This window comes from Hypanus sabinus, unplaced genomic scaffold (assembly GCF_030144855.1).
Source record: "Hypanus sabinus isolate sHypSab1 unplaced genomic scaffold, sHypSab1.hap1 scaffold_771, whole genome shotgun sequence".
NCBI classification, from domain to species: Eukaryota; Metazoa; Chordata; class Chondrichthyes; order Myliobatiformes; family Dasyatidae; genus Hypanus; species Hypanus sabinus.
In genome coordinates, this window is record NW_026781622.1 from 46,270 (window position 1) to 72,083 (window position 25,814).

Consider the following 25,814-nt stretch of genomic DNA (forward strand, 5'->3'; position numbering starts at 1 on the left):
TTTTTTTTTAGATACTTGCAAGTTAGCAATTTCTTGAATGTTAGTCTTTTCTGAAATTATGTCCAATGGACATTACAGAAAAAAATTCTGGCTCTGAATCCTTGTCAGAAGGGTTTAGTAGCTATTATTTATAATATGATCATGAAAATACAGCCAGGAGTATCAGAAACAATTAAGAAGGAATGGGAAAAAGAACTTCATAGTCTTATACCCACAGGGCAGTGGGAGAACATTTTACAATTAATCAATTCTTCTTTTATTTGTGCTAAACATGCCTAATACAATTTCAGGTTGTTCATAGGGCTCACATGTCCAAGGATAAACTCGCTCGATTTTATTCTTATGTTAATCCAGCCTGTCACAGATGTCATTCTGAAGTCGCTTTATTGACCCACATGTTCTGGTCTTGCCCCTGTTTGCAAAATTATTGGAAAGATATTTTTGGTATTATTTCAACAGTTCTGAATATCAAATTTGCAACCACATCCTATTACTGCAATTTTCGGTTTACCAATGGTGGATAATAGTCGTTTATCACCTCCCCCCCAGCCCGGCAGATGATTGCATTTGTTACATTAATGGCTAGAAGTTCTATCCTATTGAATTGGAAAGAAATTAATCCTCCAACTATATTTCAGTGGTTTTCTCAAACTATTTCTTGTTCAAGTTTAGAAAAAAATTACAAGTGTTGTCTTTGACCCTTCAGTTAAATATGAAGAAACTTGGAGACCATTTATTCAACATTTTCATATAAACTAAACTGACTTTTCCTGAACCTGACTTTTATTGCCCTTAATTATTTGGGTGGAGGTGCGGAGTTATTGACGCTACTGTGTATAATCGATATAATGCAATGGCCCATGTCGGTTAGGATTTTTTCTTTTTTTTTTTGGGGGGGGGAGGTTTTTTAATTTTCTCCACTTTTTGTAACCACTATGAGCTTGGGAGGTTAATATCATCGATTTGTATTTATACCTGAACTCAAACTCTTTGTATTCATGTTTCATTTATGTTTGTTTAAAATCAATAAAAAGATTTAAAAAGGACTATTCTGAGGAAAGGGTGGAATAGGCGCAACGGGCCGAATGGCCAGACATGCTCCTGTTTGTTATTTTCTAAAGCACGAGTTTACCTTTGCCCCTTGTTCTCCCTTGGTTTTCAGCCGTTCGGATTGCACAGGGGAGCGGTGAGAGCTCCGGAGATCCACCGGCAGCCGCTGCGGGGCAGCTCCCGTCTCCCAGCAGGAAGGGACGGGTCTGGGAGACAACTCCAGACAACAGGCCCCGATCCTCGGCGGGGAAAGGCCGGGCGCCCTCCGTGTAGCTGAAACATCTCACGGAATCTCCGCCGGTCGCTTCAGCTCTGCCTTCGAAAGGATTCACGACCCGCCGGTGGTGCAGCCGAAACCCGAGGCGCAGCTCCCGGTCTCCGGCCCACTCGGTCCCGGTCCAAACAGCGTCCCGCCCACTGACACCCCTCAGCCAATGGGAGCATCCCTCTCCCAGCGGTGATCGCTGATTGGCTGTGTGTGAGAGAGCGGGCTGCTACTGGGAGCTGGAGATGTCAGTCACAGTTTGTTCACAGAATTAAAGGAAAATCCCCGAAACTCAAATTTCAAAATAAATTTTAATATAAGAGTACAGATAAGTCACCACATACAATCCCGAGAAACGTTTTCCTGCGGACATACTTGGAAAAAATATAGAATAGTAACCATAACAGAAGCAGGCAGTGAAAGATCAGCCAGAGTGCTGAAGGGAACCAAATACAGAGAAACAGCGATAAATAACAAGAGTATGAAATAACCGCAGCGGCTGCTGATGGATCTCCGTAGCTCTCACCGCCCCCCTGTGCAATCCGACAGACTGAAGACCAAGGGGAAAGGTAAACTCGTGATTTAGAAAATAAGAAACAGGAGAAGGCGTGGCCATTCGGCCCATTGCACTATTCTTCCCCTCACTCAGAACATGGCTGATCTTTGACCCCAGCGCCACTTTCCTGCAACGTTCCCAACATCGCCGAGCCCCTAAATATGTCCGTTTAATTTAGAAGTCTTGTGGAGAAAATTCCAAATATTCACACACTGTGTTGGGGAAATTTCTCCTCATCTCAGTCCTGCTGAGGTGACCTCAGATTTTGAGTCTGTGATCCCTGGTTCCACTGCCCAACCAGGGGAAACATCATTCCTGCCCCTACCCTGTAAATACACTGTGACACTGTGTCTGTCTCAATCAGGAAGCTTCTCCATGTGAACCTTGTGTTCATGAAACTGGTGACAGTTCTTTCAGACCAGCAGCTTTGACCACAAGAACACCAGACAGTGGTCAGCACGGAATGTACTGCAGTTACTGCAGGAGAAGGACTGGATGGACACAGTGGAGTGGTTCCCGGAGCAGACAGTCCAGACCATATGGCAGAATGCCTCATCACCAGGTCTTACCAACTGCCGGCGAGAGGGCCCCTCCCAGTCTGGTCCTCACTGCATGCCCGGAGATCACTCCCACAGCACGCTGCCCCGAGATTACTGCAGTGGAGACGAGACGGTCACTCACCTCTTTGCGGACTGTGGGCTGGCGAAAGATTCATGGGCCTTTGTCACAGCAGCTGCGTGACAGAAGGCTCACTGATCCTCGGGCTGTTCCCAGGACGCGCAAGAAAACGGACAGCGAGTGCTGCTGGAAGATCATCAACTCGGGGAAAGACCCCCGAAACTTGTTGGCCTGCCATCACATCGAGATGTCCGGAGAGCAGGTGTTACCAACCTGGGGTCCAGGGTTTCTGGTATTGGTCTTTGGCATAAAAATGTTTGGGAACCTCTGTCGTACAGGAATGCTGCAGACCGGCACATTCCAGACTACAGGGACACCAGTGGAACTATCGTGTCCCTCTACTGCTCGACTGGGAGAGGCCGTGTTGGCTGAGGAAGCCTCTCAATTATTGTACACCACCCCAGGGGGCACATGAGCGACAACAGACAACAGAATACCCCATAGACAACGAAGGTAAATTCATTGGGTAAAGATATTGGCACGTTTTATCATTCTGAATATTTTATTTAAATCTTATTTTGATGCAAAAAAAAGTATCAACATCTGATCTGTATTCAGAGTGAAGGAGACCAGGCCTTCTATTGGAAACGGGACAGACATGGGTCAAGTCATTAAGGTTTTCTCACGAAGGGCTGTTGAAATCAGGACCTTGCCGAAAAATTAACATTTTCCACCCTGTGACGTAAAATGTCCAGTCCTGTGCTTTTTCCTGCAACCACAGGTCGGTCATCACCACTGAAACTCTCTCCTCACAGCACAATATTTTCTCCACATCCCCAGTTTAATGGCATGTTTTCACTGTTTACTTATCCACCGTTTTACACTCCACTCTGACTCTCTTAGACCTGGAGAAAGATACAAAAAAACGAGCTGCTGGAGGAGCTCAGCGGGTCGGGCAGCATTTGTGGAGGGAAATGGACAATCGACATTTCGGGTTGAGACAGTTCAGATGAAGGATCTCGATCCGGAAAGGTCCTTCCGATCGGAGCGATGGGGCCTTTGGACAGTCAGCTAACGTTTTTTGTTGCTCTACGTGTTTACGAGATGGGGTTGCTGGGCATATGGCCAACTCACCTACGCTTGTCGCCGGGCTTAGACAGTCCATTAGGCGTTTCCTTACCTTTTCTCTGTTTAATTTATTTTTGATCCCACACTAACATTCAAATAGCCATGAACACATCCAACAGCAGAATGTTCATTCCCTGAGACTGCAGCGCGCGTAGTGGACAATCCCGGTACTGCAGGGGTCATTCCCCGGGTCTACAGCGCGCGTAGTGGACAATCGCGGTACTGCAGGGGATCTGCAGCTCCCGGAAGTGAAAGTATTCTGAATCAGGAAGTGCTGGGAGTTAACATGGCTTCGAAAGGACCGGTCGAAAGTTGGACCGAGGAGGCAATTTGTCCCATCTGCCTGGATTTCTTCACCGATCCGGTTATACTGGAGTGTGGACACAACTTCTGTCGCTCTTGTATCACACGGTATTGGGAAAGGGAGCAGAGAAACTCCTGCCCGGAATGTAGAGAGGTGTTTGCTGACCGCACCCTCAGGGTGAATCGGGCCTTAGCAAATCTGGCTGAAAAAGCTCGAAATCTAAACCTGAATCGGAAAGGGAAGGAAAGTGAACGTCACTGCGAGGAACATGAGGAAGAACTGAAGCTGTTTTGCGAAACGGACAAGACACTGATCTGTGTGATCTGTGCAGTGGCGGAGGAACACCGAGAGCACCGCTTCCGGCCGATTAAAGAAGCTGTTAAAATCTACAAGGTAGAAACTAACGTCAGTTTAATACTTAACATATTTCCTTTCTCCTACATACCATCACACGATGCTCCATAACCAGAACATCATTCTCTGCAACTTCCGCCATCTCCAACGGGATTCTAGCATCTCTCCGTCCCACAGCCCAACTCCGCACCCCGCAACTCTCCGCTCTTTATACGGATCGCTCCCCGTACTGTATCGCCCTGATCCACTCGCTCCTCCCCACTGATCTCCCTCCTGGCACCGACACCTGCAAGCGGGACAAGTGCTACACCCGACCTCTAACCTCCTCCCTCGTCACCATTCAGGGCCGCAAACAGCCCAGTCCCTCCCGTTTCTTCCATGGTCGATTGTCCTCTCGGATTAGATTCCTTCTTCTCCAGTCCTTTACCTCTTCCACCTGTCCCCTCCCAGCTTCTCACTTCATCACCCTCCCCCACGTTCCCCCTCACGTTGTCTCACCCGTCACCTGTCAGCTGGTTCTCGTCCCCAATCTTTTCATTCTGGCTTCTGTCCCATTCCTTCCCAGTCCTAATGAAGGTTCTCATCCCGAAACACCGACTGTTTATTTCCCCTGAATAGATGCTGCATGACTCACTGAGTTCCTCCGGCATTTTGTGCGATAATCGGGTTTGATCACCTGTTTCTTTTGATGCATCTTTGTTTCTATTTCCTTCACACTCTGACTTCCAGGATCAGCTAAAATCTTCCTTAGACTCTCTCACAAAAAAGAAATCAGACTTCCAGGAAAAGGAGCAGCAACAGAAAGAGAAGATTTCCGGAGTTCGGGTGAGGCTTCCTGAGCGGAATTTCTGATATTACTGTCGAGTTTTGCTCCATTTAATGCAGAATAGCCGGGTATCGCAGGTCCAGTGACCTGGGTTCGATCCTGACCTCTGCTGCTGTCTGTGTGGAGTTTGCATGCTCCCCCTGTAACCATGACCGTTTCAGACACATTCCAAGGACATGCTGGATGAATGGTTAATTACAATTAACCCTGTGAAGGTGGGGAGGGTGTATGTGAATCTGCTGGGAGTTAATGGGTCACTGAGGGAGAATAATTTCAGGAAAATGTCAGGGAAAGGATTTGACGGGAATGTCTCAGAAGTAGTATGGACCCCAATGGACCGAATGGTCAATTTTATGTCATAAGGAAATACAACACAGCAATGTAGTAAACTAATCTTCGCCTTTCATTCGACAGAAACAGTCACACAGCAATCAGACCCACATCACATCCCAGTTTGCTGAACTGCGACAGATTATCACTGAGAAAGAGCAGAGCTTACTCAGGGATCTCAGGGAAGAAGAGAAGAGGATTCTCAAACCAATGGAGAAAAATCTTCTGGCTCTTCAAGAGAATATAAGGATTATTCAGGAGGAAATCACTAAGTTAAAGGAACAGATGGATCAAAAAGACAGTGTGATGTTTCTCAAGGTGAGGGATGATATTTCAATTTAATTCTGTCAAATTGAACTAAATGAACAGTGGTACATTTGAAATAAACACAGCACAGCGGCCAATTCTACCAAATCAATTGCCACTGCGGGTGACCTTACACAGAGTGTTCTCCTTTCATGAGGAACCTCCAGTCAGTCCGCTAATGACATTCTAAATATCGGAGATTGATATTCGATCCTTTATTAGCAATATACAATATTAAGCATAATTAATTTCAGCATAATTTCAACATAATTAAATTGTAAATTAAACTGCAATTAATTGGTCAACAAAAGATATGGCATCTGCCAGTCCCAGGATCAAAACAGCCCAGAACAAAGTTCGAATACGTAACTTATTCCCTTCACTTTTACCACGTCCCCACTCACGTGACTGGTTATCGTAATAAACACATAACACAGAATACAATGCAGACAGAAAACAGACGTGTTGCTCCTGCACACAGCATTTACAAATGGCAGTAAACTGTTTCTCACCAGACAATTGGTGCAACTATTCAGGGTTGCTGTTGGCCAAAACTGGTCTTCCAGAACTTCTGTACATCCCAGGACAGAATGCAATCTTTGCTGAAATGATTTACTCTGATCATAACACAGAGCTGCTGATAGTGTCCTTAATTACCGCATTAAATATCCTCCAAAACTCCCATTAACACCCAGTTCCAGTCACAGGCTGTGACTATGCCTGGTGCGGTGGGTGTGAGGGTCTCTCTGTCAATCAGAGAACAAAGAATATGACCCACACATCAGACTTATCCTCCATATCTGGTTTCCATCAGATTAGATAAACTTTTACTGCTCTACTTTTTCGGATTGGTTTTACATCGGATTGTGTCCCATTCTCCGCTCATTCCGCCCATTCCAAAAAACTTACCCCTGACATCTCGTCTGTACTACTTGCAAGCATTTTAAAACTGTCCTCTCGTGTTAGCCATGAATGAGATACTTTTTACCAACTGCACACAATCAAATCCATCACTAATCTTAAATTGTTCCATTTTATCATTCTGACGTCTTATCCAGATGGTAATGCACAGCCTGTCCTGTCTTTCCTGTAAGTTTCATCCTCTCAGTAATGGTCTAATTTTCAGCAACTTTCCCTGTAATTTTCCCCGTGGTTCTGTATTGCTGGTGTGTATTTGTGACTGTGGGAGTGGGAATTTTCAACACCTTGTAATGATTTGGATGAAATTCAGGATGTGGACAGTAAGTCCAAGTCTAATCAGATTTGTGTTTTTATCTATTTCAGAAGGAAGCTCATCGGAACAGGAGGTAGGACAGGCTCTGTACTGAAACCCTGAATGGATTTGTAAAATAGTTCAAAATCCCACTTTATCACCAGCATTTTAATATTTACAGAATCAGTGACAATGTCCAGGAATTGTCAGTGACAGATGAGGCCCTACCGGTTGAAAAATTCGATCGCTTCTATTTGTTGAACACAGTGCTGAGTGAAACACTTGATGCCATTAACCGAGGTAAAACTTACAAAGATTCATTTTTCCTTGTTCATGAAACACAATTAATTTATAAGCTGAAGCAAAGATTGTCTGTAATAATGGGCTGAAGGGGAACTGAAGTTTATTCCACATCAACCCCCCCGACTGGGAGGCATCACTGTCACATGGTGAGCTGGAGATGTCAGACCCCTGGACACACCAGCACAGGGTCACAATACAACCAATACACGGGACTGGCAGATGAACCATTGTGTCCTGATCCCAGACACACTGAACTAACACACCAAGACATGAATTTGAATCCGACCACAGGAGCTGGGAATTTAATACTGACTTGATGATATTGTAGGGAATAAAAGCGGGTATCAGTGTGGTTACTGGGATTGTCAGGAAAATACGCAAGTCCTTCGTGCACAGTGAGTGCAGACTCTGACTGACACAGGTCTACACCCTGCTGGATCCACAACTCTCATTGTTGTTAAGGGAGAGAATAGGGGAGCAGTAGTGACAGGGGACTCAATCGTCAGGAGACAGACAGGAGTATCTATGAATCTGTATGGGGCCCCCGATTGGTATCTTGCCCCCTAGGTGCCAAGGTCAGGGATGTCTCCGATCGTGTCTGCAGGATTTTGGAGAGGGAGGGTGAAGAGTCAGCTATCTTGTTGCATTTTGGGACCAATTACATAGGAAGTAAAAACAAAAGGGTCCTGAAAAGAATCTGGCTCGCTTGGTAGAAAACTCAGAAGCAGTACCTCCAGGGCTGTAATTTCTGGATTGCTGCCTGTGCCACGTGCTGATGAGGGTAGAAACAGGATAATTTGACAGATAAACATGGCTGAGAAGATGGTGCTGGGGACAGGGCTTCAGGTTCTTGCATCATCGGGATCTGTTCTGGTGGAGGAATGACCTGCTCAAAAGGGATGGGTCGCACCTGGACCCGAGGGAGAACAATATTCTCGGTGAGAGAGGTTTCATAGAGCTGTTGGGGAGGGTTTAAACTAATTTGGTGGGGTTTAGAACTGGAGTGAAGAGATAGGACTGATGGTAAAAATGCAAAGATAGCACGCAGTCAGACTGTCAGATAGGGCGGACAGATGAGAGGAGAAAATTGCAGCCAGTAGGGCGAGTATCAGTGTATCAGTGATGCAGAATTAAAAAGGGTAGCAGATACAGTACACTAAGTGTTATATCTCAATGCATGGAGTATGAGAAATAAGGTGGATGATCTTGTTGCACTATTTCAGATTGTCAGGTATGATGTTGTGGCCATCACGGAATCGTGGCTGAAGGATGGTTGTAGTTGGGAGCTGAATGTTCAAGATTACACAATGTATCGGTGGTATAGGAAGGAAGGCTGATGGGGTGGTGTGGCTCTGCTGGTAAATCAGCAGCGAGATGTTGAATCCTTGTGGGTCGAGGTAAGGAACGACAAAAGTAAAAATGACACTGACACCAGTCATATACAGGCCTCCCAACAGTCAGTGGGATGAGGCCCACAGATTACAACTGGAAATAGAAAAGGCTGATGAAAAGGACAATGTTATGATAATCATGGGAGATTTCAACATGCAGGTCAATTGGGAAAATCAGGTTGGTAAAGGATCTCAAGAGAGTGAGTTTGTTGAATGCAATGTGATGGCTTTCTAGAGCAGTTTGTCGTTGAGCCTACTCGGGGAACAGCTCTACTGGATTGGGTGTTATGTATTGAACCAGAGGTGAGTAGTGAAAAGAAACCTTAGGAGGCAGAGCTCACAACATGACTGAGTTCAACTTGAAATCTGATAAGGAGAAAGTAAAGTCTGACATTGTAGTATTTCAGAGAAGTGAAAGAAATTACAGTGGTTTGAGAGAGGAGTTGGCCAAAGCAAATAGGAAGGAGATGCTGGCAGGGATGAGAGCAGAGCAGAAATGGTGTCAGTTTCTGGGGAAATGAGGATAGATGTATTCCAAAAATAAATAAATACTCAAAATGCAAAATAGTACAACCATGGCTGACAAGTTAATGTAAAGGCAAAAGAGAGGGCATACAACTAAACAAAAATTAGTAGGCAGAGAGAGGATTGGGAAGCTTTTAAATATCTACAGAGAGGAACTAAAAGGATGATTGGGTGGGGAAAAAATAAAGAAGAAATTGATTTGAATTGAATTGACTTTATTACTTACATCCTTCATATACATGAGGATTAAAAATCTTTACGTTATTTCTCCATCTAAATGTGCAATGATCTCCAATCATCCTTCAGGCCCTTTTTACACACATGTCTTTGTAAAACAAGTTAGCAAACAATATCAAATTGTTTTTCAAGTATTATAAAAAAATAAAACAGAGATAAGAGTGGATATATGACCGCTAGAAAATGAGGCTGGATGCATAATAACAGAGGATAAAGAGATGGCAGATAAACCAAATATTTTGCACCAGTATTCACCGTGGAAGACACTAGCACTGTGCCCGGTGTTGAAGAGTGCGAGGGAAGAGAAGTGAGTGAAGTTACTGTTACAAGGGAGAAGCTGCTCAAAAAGCTGAAAGACCTAAAGGTACATAAGTCACCCAGACCAGATGAACTGCACCCTAGTGCAGAGGTAGCAGTAGAACTTATGGAGGCATTTCAAATGATCTTCCAAAAATCACTGGACCCTGGCATGGTGCCAGAGGACTGGAAAATGGCAAATGTCACTTGACTCTTTAAGTAAGGAGGAAGGCAGCAGAAAGGAAATTATTGACCAGTTTGCCTCACCTCTGTGGTTGGGAAGAAATTGGAGTCAGTTGTTAAGTATGAGGTTATGGAATACTTGGTGACACTGGACAAGATAGGACAAGTCAGCATGGCTTCGTTAGGGAATATCCTGCCTGACAAACCTGTTGGGATTCTTTGAGGAGATTACAAGCAGGATCGATAAAGGGGATGCAGTGAATGTTGTATATTTGGAATCTCGGAAGGCCTTTGACAAAGTGCCACACATGAAGGTGGTAACCAGGTTAAGAGGCCATGGTATTACAGAAAAGTTACAGGCATGGTTAGAACATTGGCTGATTGGTAGGAAACAGCGAATGAGAGTAAAGGGATCCTTTTCTGGTTGGCTGCCAGTGAGTCGTGTTCCACAGGGGTCAGTGTTAGGACACCTTTATTTTATGCTGTATATCAAGATTTAGCCGATAGAGTAGACAATAAGATGTAGGAGCAGAAATAGGCCATTCGGCCCATTGAGTCTGCTCCAACATTCAGTCATGGGCAGACCCAATTCCTCCAGACATCCACACTCCCCTGCTTTCACCCCATACCATTTGATGCCCTGGCTAAATGAGAACCGGTACATCTCTGCCTTAAATATGCCTTGGCCTCCATAGCCGCATGTCGCAACAAATTCCACAGATTTTCCACACACTGACTAAAGTAATTTCTCCGCATCTCAGTTCTAAAAGGACGTCCTTCAATCATGAAGTCATACCCTCTTGTCCTAGAGTAGATGGCTTTGTTTCCAGGCTTTGCAGATGATACGAAGATTGGCGGAGTGTTGAGGAAACAGTTAGGCTGGACAAGGTCTTGGATGAGGAGAATGGGAAAGAATGTGGCAAATGATATACAATGTTGGAAAATACATGGTCCTGCACTTTGGTCGTAGAAATAATGTGCAGATTGTTTTCAAAAAATCAAAAAATCTGAGACGAAATTGGACTTAGCAGTCATTCTGCAGAACTCCCTAAATGTTAACTTGCAGGTAGAGTCAGTGGTGAGAAAGGCAAATCCAATGTTAGCATTCAGTCCAAGGGGTTTAGATAGCATTCAATTCATGAGCAGGGATGTGATGCTGAGGATTTATAAGGCACTGGTGAGGCCTCACCTTGAGTATTGTGAACAGTTTTGGGCTCCTCATCTAAGAAAAGATGTGCTGGCATTGCAGAAGGTTCATTTCATAAGGATGACTCCAGGAATGAAAGGGTTATCATACGAGGAAAGTTTGATAGCTCTGTGTCTGTACTCGCTGGAATTTAGAAAGATGAGGGGGAATCTCATTGAAACCTTTCGAATGTTGAAAGTCCTAGACAGAGTAGATGTGGAAAGGATGTTTCCCATGGTGGTGGAGTTTAGGACAAGAGGGCACAGAGGGGTGTCTATTTAAAACATGTGGAGAAATTTGTGCCAGCAGCTGGTGAATTTGTGGAACTTGTTTTGTGTGTTTTTAGGCAGAGCATGATAGGTTCTAGATTGGACACAGCATAAAAGGTTATGGGGAGAAGACCAGGTCGTAGGGCTGAGGAGGGAAAAAAAGGATCAGACATGATTGAATGGCGGAGCAGACTCGATAGGAAAATGGCCTAATTCTGCTCCTATGTCTCATGGTGATCAGACCACTACATTGAAGCATTGTGAGAATGAGCTCGGACACACCAACAAGCATTGACATGGGTCAAGATTTCATCTCGGGAGAAGCACACACAGCATAACCGGCCTGGCAAAGCTCCCTCACACACACACACAGGAAGGACAGGCAGATTGTAGTCAGAGCCTCAGCAATGTACGTTGTTATTTCCCTCAGTAACCTGGAAACCAATCTCTTCAGATACAGTCATTTATTCATTTAAACAACTCAATCACGTGACTCATTGTCAACACACACCAGACATGTGATGACACACTGAAACATACAAATTCTTCAATGTGCACACTCTCCTTCAATGTGTATACACACCACACGGATATTTACCACAATCAACACACACACACACACACACACACACACACACACACACACACACACACACACACACTATCAGAGTGTGACACACGGCCACAGAAATAGGCACAAATTCCCATTTAGGATTGAAATCTGCCGTCCTTACCCAGTCTGTCTGTTCTGTGGCACTGAGCTGCCCTCTGACGTGACGTCACATCAACACTTCACAGACAGACTCCGGGGTGAGATTCCTCAGGAGGATGATCTGGGAGGGTTTGATGGATGTTGAACCCACGGCCCAATTCATCAATCTGCAAGACTAAGATGTCTTCTTGAGCATGGCCCATTTGTGTGTGATTGCCCTCCCCCATCCCTCTAACCATTTCCCATCTGTGTACCTGCCCAAATTTATTTTAAAATATTTTTATTTTTACCTGTTTCTACAGCGTTGGAGGGCAAATTCCGTTTACCGACCTCCCTCTCTGTGAGAATGTTACCCGATAGACCACTCAGAAAAATTTCCCGTCTCACTTTCAATCCGAGGCCTCTGGTTCTGTACTCCTATTTCTTGGAAATGGAAACGTTATTTAAGCTCCTTAGAATTATTTCCCTCCATAAGGGGTCATACCTGAACATCCTACACTACAGCTGAATAGCCCAAGCTTACTCACTCTTTGCTTTTAACCCAGGCCCCCAGTCCTGGTAACATCCTCCTGAAACCTCCTGTCCAGTGTAATGACATCCTCCCCATATTCGGGAACCGGAAATACAGACAATGCTCCAAGTGTGGTCTATCATCGACATCAAAGGCCTTGCTGAATTTCATGTGGACAGTGTGGAATAGGCTGATGAATACACGACTGAAGGAGTTTTTTTAGATTGGGACAAGAAGGGCGGCGTGGGAGCTAAATTCTGAAGGAAGGCAGATTTTTTTAAACCATTGCGTACTAGAACGGTGAGACTGCGCAGGACAGCGCGGAGAGTTTAAAAAGATGACCACCCTATACAGCGGGCAGCGGAGTGGGTGGCAGCAGAGTGTAGGGCTTTGGCTCAACGGGCTTAGGCGGTAACGGGAAGAGGCGAGAGCGAGGCACCGACTCTTTTTCTCCCCTTGGCAAATCGGCCCGAAGGACGGGGGAACAGCAGGGCACATTAGTTAACCGTTTAAAAAGTCCGTGTGCTTAGCGAAGTAAGTGGGTGAGTAGACCTATCTTTCTTTCTTTCATTCCTGTAGAATTAGGTAGCATGTCTGCAGGGTCAGTGCTTTGTTCAGGGTGTCAGATGTGGGAATCCTGGGAGACCTCCAGCCTCCCTGATAGCCACATCTACACCAGGTGAACCGAGATTCAGCTTCTCGGAGACCGTGTTAGGGATCTGGAGCAGCAGCTTGATGACCTACTGCTTATTAGAGAAAACGAAGAGGTGATAGACAGGAGCTACAGGGAGGTAGTCATCCCTAGGCTACAGGGGTCAGAAAACTGGGTGACTGTCAGGAGAGGGAAGGGAAATGCCAGGGTAGTGGAGAGCACCACTGTGTCTGCCCCCCTCAGCAACAAGTATATCGTTTTGGATGCTGTTGAGGTTGATGACCTGACAGGGGACGGCCACGGTGACCGGGTCTCTGGCACTGAGCCTGGCGCTGTTGTGCAGGAGGGAAGGAGGGAGAAGAGGAATGCGGTAGTCATAGGGGATTCCATAGTCAGGGGAACAGACAGGAGATTCTGTGCGCCTGGCAGAGATACCCACATGGTGGGCTGCCTCCCAGGTGCCAGGGTACGGGATGTCTCGGATCGGGTCCAGAATATTCTGAAGGGAGAGGGTGAGCAGCCAGCTGTCTTGGTACATGTTGGTACCAATGACACAGAGAGGAAAAGGGAGGAGGTCCTGAAGAGAGATTTCCGGGAGTTAGGAATGAAGCTGAGAAGCAGGACCTCCAGGGTAGTAATCTCAGGATTGCTACCTGTGCCACGTGCTAGCGAGGGCAAGAATAGTAGGATCAGGCTGATGAATGTGTGGCTGAGAGACTGGTGCAGGGGGCAGAGCTTCAGATTCTTGGATCATTGGGATCTCTTCAGGGGGAAGTATTAACTGTTCAAAAAGGACGGGTTACACCTGAACCCGAAGGGGATCAATATCATAGCAGAAATGTTTAATAGAGCTGTTACGGAGGGTTTAAACTAATTTGGCAGGGGGATGGGAAAGAGGTGACATAGGATCGGAAGGTGCAGAATCTTTATGGGTTGAGCTAAGAAATCGCAGGGGTAAAATGACCCTGATGGCAGTTATCTACAGGCCTCCTAACAGCTGCAGTGATGTGGACTACAGATTACAACAGGAAATAGAAAAGGCTTGCCAGAAGGGCAGTGTTATGATAATTGTGGGGATTTTAACATGCGAGTGGATTGGGAAAATCAGATCGACACTGGATCTCAAGACAGAGAATTTGAAGAATGTCTACGAGATGACTTTTCAGAACAGCTTGTTGTTGAGCCCACTAGGGGATCAGAGATACTGGATTGGATATTGTGTAATGACCCAGAGGTGATTAGAGAGATTGAGGTAAAGGAACTGTTAGGTGGCAGTGATCGTAACATGATTGAGTTCACTGTGAAATTTGAGAAAGAGAAGCAGAAATCCGATGTGTCAGTATTGCAGTGGAGTAAAGGAAATTACAGTGGCATGAGAGAGGAACTGGCCAAATTTGACTGGAAAGGGACACTAGCGGAAGGACAGCAGAGTTTATGTGAGAAGTGAGGAAGGTGCAAGACAAATACATTCCAAAAAAGAAGTAATTTTCAAATGGAAAAAGATGCAACCATGGCTGACAAGAGAAGTGAAAGCCAAAGTAAAAGCAAAGGAGAGGGCATTCAAGGAAACAAAAAAATAGTGGGAAGACAGGGGATTGGGACGTTTTTAAAAGCTTACAAAAGGAAACTAAGAAGGCCATTAAGAGGGAAAAGATGAACTATGAAAGAAAGCTAGCAAATAATATCAAAGAAGATACCAAAAGCTTTTTCAAGTATATAAAGAATAAAAAACCGGTGAGAGTGGATATAGGACTGATAGAAAATGATGCTGGAGAAATTGTAACGGGAGATAAGGAGATGGCTGAGGAACTGAACGAGTATTTTCATCAGTCCTCACTGAGGAAGATATCAGCAGTATACCGGCCACTCAAAGGTGTCAGGGAAGAGAAGTGTGCGCAGTCACAATTACGACAGAGAAAGTACTCAGGAAGCTGAATAGTCTCAGGGTAGATAAATCTCCAGGACCAGATGGAATTCACCCTTGTGTTTTGAAGGAAGTAGCTGTGGAGATCGCAGAGGCATTAGCAATGATCTTTCAAAAGTCAATAGATTCTGACATGGTTCCGGAGGAGTGGAAGATTGTAAATGCCACTCTGGTATTTAAGAAAGGGGCAAGGAAGCAAAAAGTAAATTATAGACCTGTTAGCTTGACATCGGTGGGAGTCAATTGTCAAGGATGAGGTTACGGAGTACCTGGACGCATATGACAAGATAGGCCAAACTCAGCATGGTTGCCTTAAAGGAAAATCCTGCCTGACAAACCCATTGAAATTATTTGAGGAGATTAGGCTGGACAAGGGAGATGCAGTGGATGTTGTGTATTTGGATTTTCAGAAGGCCTTTGACAAGGTGCCACAAATGAGGTTGCTAAACAAGATAAGAGCCCATGGAATTACGGGAAAGTTACATCTGTCGATAGAGCGTTGGCTGATTGGGAGGAAACAGAGAGTGGGAATAAAGGATCCCATTCTGGTTGCCTGCCAGTTAAAAGTGGTGTTCCAGAGGGGTCCGTGTTGGGGCCACTTCTTTTTACGTTGTATATCAACGATTTGGATTATGGAAAAGATGGCTTTGTGGCTAAGTTTGCTGATGATACAAAGGTAGGTGGAAACTCCCCCACCTGAGGAAACAGAGAGTCTGCAGAGAGACTTGGATAGATTTGGAGAATGGTCAAAGAAGTGGCAAATGAAATACAATGTTGAAAAGTGTTGGCAGATTATTATTTAAGTGGAGAGAGAATTCAAAGTTCTGAGATGCAACGGGACTTGAGGGTGCTCGTGCAGGATACCCTTAAGGTTAGTCTCCAGGTTGAGTCGGTGGTGAAGAAGGTTGACATTCATTTCTAGAGGAATAAAATATAAGAGCAGGGATGTGATGTTGAGGCTCTGTAAGGCAGTGGTAAGACCTCACTTGGAATACTGTGTGCAGTTTTGGGCTCCTTATTTAAGAAAGAATGTTCTGACATTGGAGAGGGTTCAGAGCAGATTCACCAGAATGATTCTGGGAATGAGAGGGTTAACATCTGAGGAACATTTGATCACTCTTGGACTGAACTCCGTGCAGTTTAGAAGAATGAGGAGGAACCTCACGGAAACATGTCGAATTTTAAAAGGCATGGACAGAGTGGATGTGGCAAAGTTGTTTCCCATGGTGGGGGAGTCTAGTACGAGAGAGCATGACTTAAGGATTGAAGGGCGCCCACTCAGAACGGAGATGCAAAGAAATTTTTTTAGCTAGAGGGTGGTGAATCTGTGAATTTGTTGCGGCAGTGGAGTCCAGGTCATTGGGTGTATTTAAGGCAGAGATTGATAGGTATGTGAGTAGCCAGGGCATCAAAGGTCATGGTGAGAAGGTGGGGGAGCACTAAATGGGAGAATGGATCAGCTTATGATAAAATGGCGGAGCAGATTCGAAGGGCCGAATGGCCGGCTTCTGCTGCTGTGTCTTATGGTCTTATTTGAATGCACCAGTATACGGAATAGGGATCTTGTAGTACAGGTAGAGTTTGACAGGTACAAACTTAGGCAGGTACGACTTTGGTCGAAGGAATAAAGGCATAGACAATTCTGTAAACAGGACGAAATTCAAAAATCAGAGGTGCAAACGGACATGGGTGACCTTGTGCAGGATTCCCTGAAGGTTAACTTGCTGTTTGTGTCAGTGGGAAGATTGGCAAACTCAATGTTTGCTTTCATTTCGAGAGGATTAGAATACAAGAGCAAGGATGTAATTCTGAGGTTTTATAAGGCGTTGGTCAGACCACACTTGGAGTACTGTGAGCAGTTTTGGGTCCCTTCTATCGGAAATCATGTGCTGGCATTGGAGGGGGTGCAGATGATTCACAAGAATAATTCCAGGACTGAAAGAGTTAACATATGAGAAGTGTTTGATGGTTCTGGGCCTGTACTCACCGGAGTTTAGAAGAATGGCTGATTTATTATCCTCGGGGCCCCGCTGTCCAAGTCTTCCCCCGATCCCCTGGGCCGCGCTGTCCGAGTCTCCCCCCGATCCCCGGGACCGCGCTGTCCGAGTCTCCCCCCGATCCCCGGGACCGCGCTGTCCGAGTCTCCCCCCCCCCCCCCCCCCGATCCCCTGGGCCGCGCCGTCCGAGTCTCCCCCCGATCCCCGGGATCGCGCTGTCCGAGTCTCCCCCCGATCCCCGGGACCGCGCTGTCCGAGTCTCCCCCCGATCCCCGGGGCCGCGCTGTCCGAGTCTCCCCCCCGATCCCTGGGGCCGCGCTGTCCGACTCTCCCCCCGATCCCCGGGACCCCGCTGCCCGAGTCTCCCCCCGGTCCCCGGGTCCGCGCTGTCCGAGACTCCCCCCCCCCCCGATCCCCTGGGCCGCGCTGTCCGAGTCTCCCCCCGATCCCCGGGGCCCCGCTGTCCGAGTCTCCCCCCGATCCCCGGGGCCGCGCAGCCCGAGTCTCCCCCCGATCCCCGGGATCGCGCTGTCCGAGTCTCCCCCCCGATCCCCGGGACCGCGCTGTCCGAGTCTCCCCCGATCCCCGGGGCCGCGCTGTCCGAGTCTCCCCCCCCCCCCGATCCCCGGGGCCGCGCTGTCCGAGTCTCCCCCCCCCCCGATCCCCTGGGCCGCGCTGTCCGAGTCTCCCCCCGATCCCCGGGGCCGCGCAGCCCGAGTCTCCCCCCGATCCCCGGGGCCGCGCTGTCCGAGTCTCCCCCCGATCCCCGGGACCGCGCTGTCCGAGTCTCCCCCCGATCCCCGGGGCCGCGCTGTCCGAGTCTCCCCCCCGATCCCCGGGGCCGCGCTGTCCGAGTCTCCCCCCGATCCCCGGGGCCCCGCTGCCCGAGTCTCCCCCCGATCCCCGGGACCCCGCTGCCCGAGTCTCCCCCCGATCCCCTGGGCCGCGCTGTCCGAGTCTCCCCCCGATCCCCGGGGCCGCGCTGTCCGAGTCTCCCCCCGATCCCCGGGACCGCGCTGTCCGAGTCTCCCCCCGATCCCCGGGGACGCGCTGCCCGAGTCTCCCCCCGGTCCCCGGGGCCGCGCTGTCCGAGTCTCCCCCCGATCCCCGGGGCCGCGGTGCCCGAGTCTCCCCCCGATCCCCGGGTCCCACTGTCCGAGTCTCCCCCCGATCCCCGGGACCGCGCTGTCCGAGTCTCCCCCCGATCCCCGGGGCCGCGCTGTCCGAGTCTCCCCCCGATCCCCGGGGCCGCGCCGTCCGAGTCTCCCCCCGATCCCCGGGTCCCCGCTGTCCGAGTCTCCCCCCGATCCCCGGGGCCGCGCTGTCCGAGTCTCCCCCCGATCCCCGGGGCCCCGCTGTCCGAGTGTCCCCCCGATCCCCGGGACCGCGCTGTCCGAGTCTCCCCCCGATCCCCGGGGCCGCGCCGTCCGAGTCTCCCCCCGATCCCCGGGGCCGCGCTGTCCGAGTCTCCCCCCGATCCCCGGGTCCCCGCTGTCCGAGTCTCCCCCCGATCCCCGGGGCCGCGCTGTCCGAGTCTCCCCCGATCCCCGGGGCCGCGCTGTCCGAGTCTCCCCCCCCCCCCGATCCCCGGGGCCGCGCTGTCCGAGTCTCCCCCCGATCCCCGGGGCCGCGCTGTCCGAGTCTCCCCCCCCCCCCGATCCCCTGGGCCGCGCTGTCCGAGTCTCCCCCCGATCCCCGGGGCCGCGCTGTCCGAGTCTCCCCCCGATCCCCGGGGCCGCGCTGTCCGAGTCTCCCCCCGATCCCCGGGGCCGCGCTGACCGAGTCTCCCCCCGATCCCCGGGGCCGCGCTGTCCGAGTCTCCCCCCGATCCCCGGGGCCGCGCCGTCCGAGTCTCCCCCCGATCCCCGGGGCCGCGCCGTCCGAGTCTCCCCCCCGATCCCCGGGGCCGCGCTGTCCGAGTCTCCCCCCGATCCCCGGGGACGCGCTGTCCGAGTCTCCCCCCGATCCCCGGGGACGCGCTGCCCGAGTCTCCCCCCGGTCCCCGGGGCCGCGCTGTCCGAGTCTCCCCCCGATCCCCGGGGCCGCGCCGTCCGAGTCTCCCCCCGATCCCCGGGGCCGCGCTGTCCGAGTCTCCCCCCGATCCCCGGGGCCGCGCTGTCCGAGTCTCCCCCCGATCCCCGGGGCCGCGCCGTCCGAGTCTCCCCCCGATCCCCGAGGCCGCGCCGTCCGAGTCTCCCCCCCGATCCCCGGGGCCCCGCTGCCCGAGTCTCCCCCCGATCCCCGGGGCCGCGCTGTCCGAGTCTCTCCCCCGATCCCCGGGGCCGCGCTGTCCGAGTCTCCCCCCCATCACGGGGCCGCGCTGCCCGAGTCTCCCCCCGGTCCCCGGGGCCGCGCTGTCCGAGTCTCCCCCCCATCACGGGGCCGCGCTGCCCGAGTCTCCCCCCGGTCCCCGGGGCCGCGCTGTCCGAGTCTCCCCCCGATCCCCGGGGCCGCGCTGTCCGAGTCTCCCCCCGATCCCCGGGGACGCGCTGTCCGAGTCTCCCCCCGATCCCCGTGGCCCCGCTGTCCGAGTCTCCCCCCGATCCCCGGGACCCCGCTGTCCGAGTCTCCCCCAGATCCCCGGGGCCGCGCTGTCCGAGTCTCCCCCCGATCCCCGGGGTCGCGCTGTCCGAGTCTCCCCCCCGATCCCCGGGGCCGCGCTGCCCGAGTCTCCCCCCGATCCCCGGGGCCGCGCTGCCCGAGTCTCCCCCCGATCCCCGGGGCCCCGCTGTCCGAGTCTCCCCCCGATCCCCGGGGCCCCGCTGTCCGAGTCTCCCCCCGATCCCCGGGGACTCTCTAATTCTCTGCTTCTCCCCCCAGTCTCTGTCACCCTGGATGTGGAAACGGCGAATCCGGAGCTCGAGGTGTCTGAGGATCGGAAGAGTGTGAGACGGACCGGGACCCGGAGGAATCTCCCTGACACCGGGAAGAGATTCACAGTCCGGGCTTGTGTGCTGGGATCGGAGGGATTCACATCGGGGAGACATTACTGGGAGGTGGAGGTGACGGGGATTCGGGTCTGGTATCTGGGAGTCGCCGCAGAGTCTGTGGAGAGGAAGGGAGGGGTCAGTCTGAGTCCGGAGACCGGGTTCTGGGTCATCAGGCGGAGTTATGACGTGTTACAGCGGGATTGTGACGTGTCCGGTCGCCCCTCCCCCGGGTCCCGTCTCGCTGCCGGTCCCATCCCCGGGAGGGTGGGAGTTTATCTCAGTTACGAGTCCGGGACAGTTTCATTTTACAACGCGGAGACCAAGTCCCATCTCCACACCTTCACTGGGAATAAATTCACGGGGAAACTTTATCCTTTCTTCGCGACCTGGGGTGGAAACCAGTGGCTGAGAATCTGCTCCGGTTCCGCTCCGGGTCTGTAAACGGGTCGGGTCCCGGGACCGGCGTCAGGAGTAAAGTCCCTGTAAATATAAATGTGCGGAGAGTGCAGCTAAATACGTGGCTAAGGGGATGGTGCAGGAGGGAGGGCTTCATGTTTCTGGACAATTGGGCTTTGTTCCCGGGAAGGTGGGGCCTGTTCCGACGGGACGGTTTGCCCCTGAACTGGGCGGGGGGGAGGGAATAACATTCTTGCGGGTAGATTTGCCAGTGCTGCTCCGGGGAATTTAATCTAGATTTGCAGAGGGAGGGGAACCAGAGTGTTAGAGCAGATAGTGAGGTGCAGGAGGATAAGGAACATGAGAGGACTGCATGTATAAACGGAAATGAAAAAAAAAAGCGGATGATATACATATTCTCAGGTACATCTATTTCAATGCACGGAGTATTGTCGGTAAAACAGATGAGTTTAGGGCTTGGGTTGACACGTGGGATAACGACATGACTGCTATTAGTGAGGGGCAGAACTGGCAGCTTAATGTTCTGGTAAAATTGGAGAACGGCCAATTTTGTGGAAATGAAAAAGGATCTAGGAAGAGTGGATTGGGATAAGTTTTTTTTCTGGCAAGGATGTGTTCAGTAAGTTCACAGGCATAAGAAATTAAATAGAGATTGGGTTGGAAATGTTATAGCAACTTCATTTAATTCAAAATCGAGAGGAGTTGCAATTTCGGTTAATAAATCTTTACCAATTAAAATACAAAATGTAATAATTGATTCTGTGGGGAGATACGAGATTATACATTGTCAAATTTTTTCAGAATTATGGAATTTTATGAACATTTATGCACCAAATGAAAATGATGCAAAATTCATACAAGAAGATTTTTTGAACTTGGCTGACGCAAATGATAAAATATTAATAGGCAGAGATTTTAATTTTTGTTTAGATCCAGTTTTGGAAAGGTCAACTACAGTTGTTACAAAATTAAAAGAAATAAAACTAACTTCATCATTAATGAAAGATTTAAACCTGATTGATATATGGAGGAAAATTAATCCAAGAGAAAGAGATTATTCATTTTATTCAAATAGACATAAAGCTTAGATGGAGATTTAATACAATTTTATTAAAACATCAAGATTTTTGTGATTTTATGAAAAAACAGATTCAATTTTTTTTGGATACGAATTTACATTCAGTTGAGGGTAAAATTGTATTATAGGAAGCGATGAAAGCATATTTAAGGGGTCAGATTATAAGTTATACATCTAAAATTAAGAAGGAAAATTGGGAAAAGATATAAAGTTAGAAAAAGAATCTCAAAGATATATGACAGAACAAAAACAAAGACAACTTGTTAATAAAAAACTACAATATAATATCGTACATATCGTACAGAAAAAGTAATTATGAGAACTAAACAGAAATATTACGAATTAGGTGAAAGATCACATAAAATTCTTGCTTGGCAGTTGAAAACAGAACAGGCTTTTAAAACAATAAATGCAATTAGAACAAGTGTAAATAAGGTTGCTGATAAACCTTTGGAAATTCATGAAACTTTATTTTTTTTTTATATACTGAACTATATCAATCAGAATCACAAAATAAGGTTGCTGAGATGGATAAATTTTTATCACAAATAACCCTTCCGAAATTTAATTTGGAAGAACAGAAAGGATTAGATATGCCCTTTACATTAAAAGAGGTTGAAGAAGCTGTAGGATCACTTGAGAGTAACAAATCCCCAGAAGAAGATGGTTTTCCTCCTGAATTTTATAAAAAAAATTAAAGATATATTAATTCCTCCCTCTATGGAATTAATATACCAAGTGGAAAGAATGCATAAACTCCCACAATCTTTTTTAACAGCGATCATAACTGTATTGCCAAAAAAAGAGATCCTCTAAAACCAACATCATATAGGCCTATTTCTTTGTTGAATACAGATTATAAGATAATAGCAAAAATTTTATCTAATAGAATATCTAAATATTTACCAAAATTAATGCATATGGATCAAACAGATTTTATTACAATCAATGGATAATCTAACCTGGTTACTTAGTATAATTCATCTGGCACAAAAAAGAGAGGAAATGAGTGTGGCATTTGCTTTGGATGCAGAAAAAGCATTTGATAGATTGGAATGGGATTTTTTTGTTTAAGGTATTGGAAAAATATGAGCGAGGAAAATCTTTTATACAATGGATTAAAACCTTAAATACTAATCCTCAAGCTGAAGTAGTTACAAATGCTCAGATTTCAACACCATTTTGCTTAACGAGGTCAACTGGACAAGGCTGCCCGTTATCACCTGCTTTATTTGTATTGGCAAAAGAACCATTAGCTGAATTAATTAGAACAGATTCAGATATTGGCGGTTTTAGAGTTAATCAAGAAGAATATAAAATTAATTTATTTGCTGATGATGTTTTGATTTATTTTACAAACCTATTACAATCTTTGCAAAGATTATCTTTTAAATTGGAAGAATACGGGAAAGTATCAGGGTATAAATTAAATTGGAATAAAAGTGAAATTTTACCCCTTACAAAAGGAAATTATAATCAATGTCGATTAGTAACTCAATTTCGATGGTCAATAAATGGGATAAAATATTTAGGTATCAGAGTTGACAATGATGTAAAAAATTTATATAAACAAAATTATTTGCCATGATTAAAAAAAAATAAAAGAGGATCTTGATAAATGGATGATGTTACCAATAACATTAATAGGTAGAGTTAATGCTGTAAAAATGAATATATTCCATAGATTGCAATATATATTCCAAACTTTACCAATACAATTACCGCAGAAGTTTTTTCAAGAACTAAATAAATATGTAAGGACATTTCTTTGGAAAGGAAAGATGTCAAGAATATCATTGGAAAAATTGAGATGTAAATTTGATTTAGGAGGGTTACAACTTCCAAATTTTAACAATTATGATAAAGCAATTCAACTTAGATTTATTGCATCTTTTTTTGATGAAAAAAAAACCCGGCATGGATTAGAATAAAATTAGATAAGATAGGAGAAAACATACCAGAAGATTTTACATATAAATGGGAATCCAAATTGATACGGGAAAAAAAAAGAATCTCCTATATTAAGACACTTGAATGATTTATGGAATAAGGTAAATATGGACGATAAGATAAAGAAATCTTTATTAGCAAAAATAAACTTTAATTCAAAATAGGCTTATTCCTTTTACAATGGATAATAAACTTTTACATAATTGGTTCCAAAAGGGGATTAAATATATATGTAATTGTATTGATGTCGTTTGAGCAATGAAAAAATAAATATAAAATATCAAACAACACTCTTTTCTCTTATTTTCAATTAAAGGACAATTACGAGAAAAGCTGGGTCAAACAATGTTGATGCCAAAACTTAGTGAAATAGAAATATTAATTCAAAAAGGAAAAATTTAAAAAATTACATCTTGTATGTACAATTTGATTCAAAAACAGACTGAATCTGGAATTCATAAATCAAGACAAAAATGGGAAACTGATTTGAATGTTAAAATTGTTGGAAAAAGTTGGTCAAGATTATGTTCTGATAGTATGATAAATTCAATAAATGTTCAAATTAGATTAATACAATATAATTTTTACATCAATTATATATAACACCACAGAAAATAAATAGATTAAATTCAAATATGTCTGACCAATGCTTTCGATGTAATCAAGAAATTGGTACTTTTTTACATTCTACTTGGTCTTGTTTTAAAATTCAACCATTTTCGATATATCTGACTTTTATTGGAACAAAGTACTGGAGTTCAACTCCCAAATAGTCCAATATTATTTTTATTAGGAGATATTGAAGGGACAATACCGAAAATTAAATTGAATATGTATCAGAAAAAAATTATAAATATTGATTGGCAGTAGCTAAAAAAGTTATCGCAATTACTTGGAAATCTGAGTTATATTTAACTATGGATTATTGGAATAATGAAATATATAGTTGTATTCCACTTGAAAAAATTACATATAATCTAAGAAATGAATATGATATATTTTTCAAAATTTGGCTCCCATACCTACAAAAGATAGGATTAAATATATAGGTCCTTTGAAGATAAAATTATAATGTAATTGGGGAAAGTAAGAATAAATATTAAAATTATTTTGAACTCCATGGAGCATGTGGGTATCCTCCAATATCGAGGCAATCTTTTTCTTCTTTATTTCTTTCTTTAGATAAGGGTTAAGGTGGGGATGGGGAGGAGGACTAATATTATTTTTCTTTTTCTTACTAATTTTTCATTACATTTATTCTTTGTAATTTTCTAAAAATTTAATAAATAAATAAAAAGAGCATCTCAGTAATCCAACAGCCCACTCACCTTTGCTACCCTTTATGTTATTTCCTTACGTTTAACACAATTATTACGTGCCTTTTCCAGCTCAAACTGTGAATTGATTTAAAGTCAGTCCCATAATTTAATAGCTTTTATTTGAAAACTATCTACCCTCGCAAAGATTGTACTGAAGACTGCATTTGATTTTTCTTCAGCCTTGTACGCTTCACATTGAAATAGTATGTGTTTCGACGGTTTCATAATGACAAAATGTACACGACACAGAATGAAGTTTTCCAATTAGTTACAAGGCATAATTAAGCATAGTGTGGATATTTCTGTCATGTGAATATCATTCCTTCCCTTGTTTTAAGCCCTTCTTCTATAAACCCAACAGGTTTATGTATTCTGGAAAGGTGTCTGTCTTTACGTCCATTATCCTACGTCTTGCCATAAGCCCCTAATTCTTAACACTACCAACCCTTTAGCTTCTAATTTGCTAAGTGGAAGGTCTATATCCACAGCTTAACATTTAACAGCTTTTGGTGCTAAACAGTCAACATCATCATTTCCCTCAACAGTGTGATATGCAGGCCCCATAATGTGCAGACATATAAATCAAACTTTATATATGAAATACCGTTTGTCAAGTTTCCAACAGTCAATCTGACCTACTGCCAGAATGACCTGTTTAAGACTCATCAAAACTGAAATGTATTCTGAGCAAATTATAAGGACCAATTTCCTCCATCCACTGTAAGCCTAAACTGTTGGCAAAGAATTCTGCTTTCTATGCTGATAAATGGCTATAAGTCATTTCTTTATCATTACCTGCTATTCAGGCACACAAAAACAGCCACACCAACATCCCCAATTAAATTATCTTTTGATTCATCTGTAAAAATGGTTACTGTATGATAATAACTTTCATTAATATACTGATGACCAACAGACTCTCAGGCAGAACCGAATCCGATCGTGTAAAAAGTAAAATCACCTGAAGTCAATGGAAAAAACAA

General features: G+C 46.2%; 1 protein-coding gene and 1 long non-coding RNA gene across 2 annotated transcripts; one reads left to right on the plus strand and one right to left on the minus strand.

Annotated features, from left to right (window-relative positions):
- Positions 1-232: 232 nt before the first annotated feature.
- LOC132390111 (uncharacterized) lies at positions 233-1,573 on the minus strand. Its single transcript, XR_009510783.1, has 2 exons — positions 1,133-1,573; positions 233-412 (listed from the first exon to the last, which is right to left on the minus strand). It is a non-coding gene; the product is annotated as an uncharacterized LOC132390111 (long non-coding RNA).
- A 2,330-nt stretch (positions 1,574-3,903) lies between these two features.
- Positions 3,904-24,912, plus strand: LOC132390106 (zinc-binding protein A33-like). The gene is made up of 7 exons (XM_059962699.1): positions 3,904-4,314; positions 5,005-5,100; positions 5,516-5,749; positions 7,022-7,044; positions 7,132-7,250; positions 19,958-20,202; positions 24,901-24,912. Exons 1-7 carry the CDS (start codon positions 3,904-3,906, stop codon positions 24,910-24,912), a joined length of 1,140 nt encoding a protein of 379 aa, XP_059818682.1.
- Positions 24,913-25,814: the final 902 nt, after the last annotated feature.

Excerpts from the sequence above, each read along its gene's own strand:
- LOC132390106 (XM_059962699.1), top strand. The coding sequence starts at position 3,904 with ATGGCTTCGAAAGGACCGGTCGAAAGTTGGACCGAGGAGGCAATTTGT. Across the intron at positions 5,101-5,515 it reads AGAAGATTTCCGGAGTTCGG|AAACAGTCACACAGCAATCA; the intron begins GTGAGGCTTCCT and ends TTCATTCGACAG. Across the intron at positions 7,045-7,131 it reads GAAGCTCATCGGAACAGGAG|AATCAGTGACAATGTCCAGG; the intron begins GTAGGACAGGCT and ends TAATATTTACAG.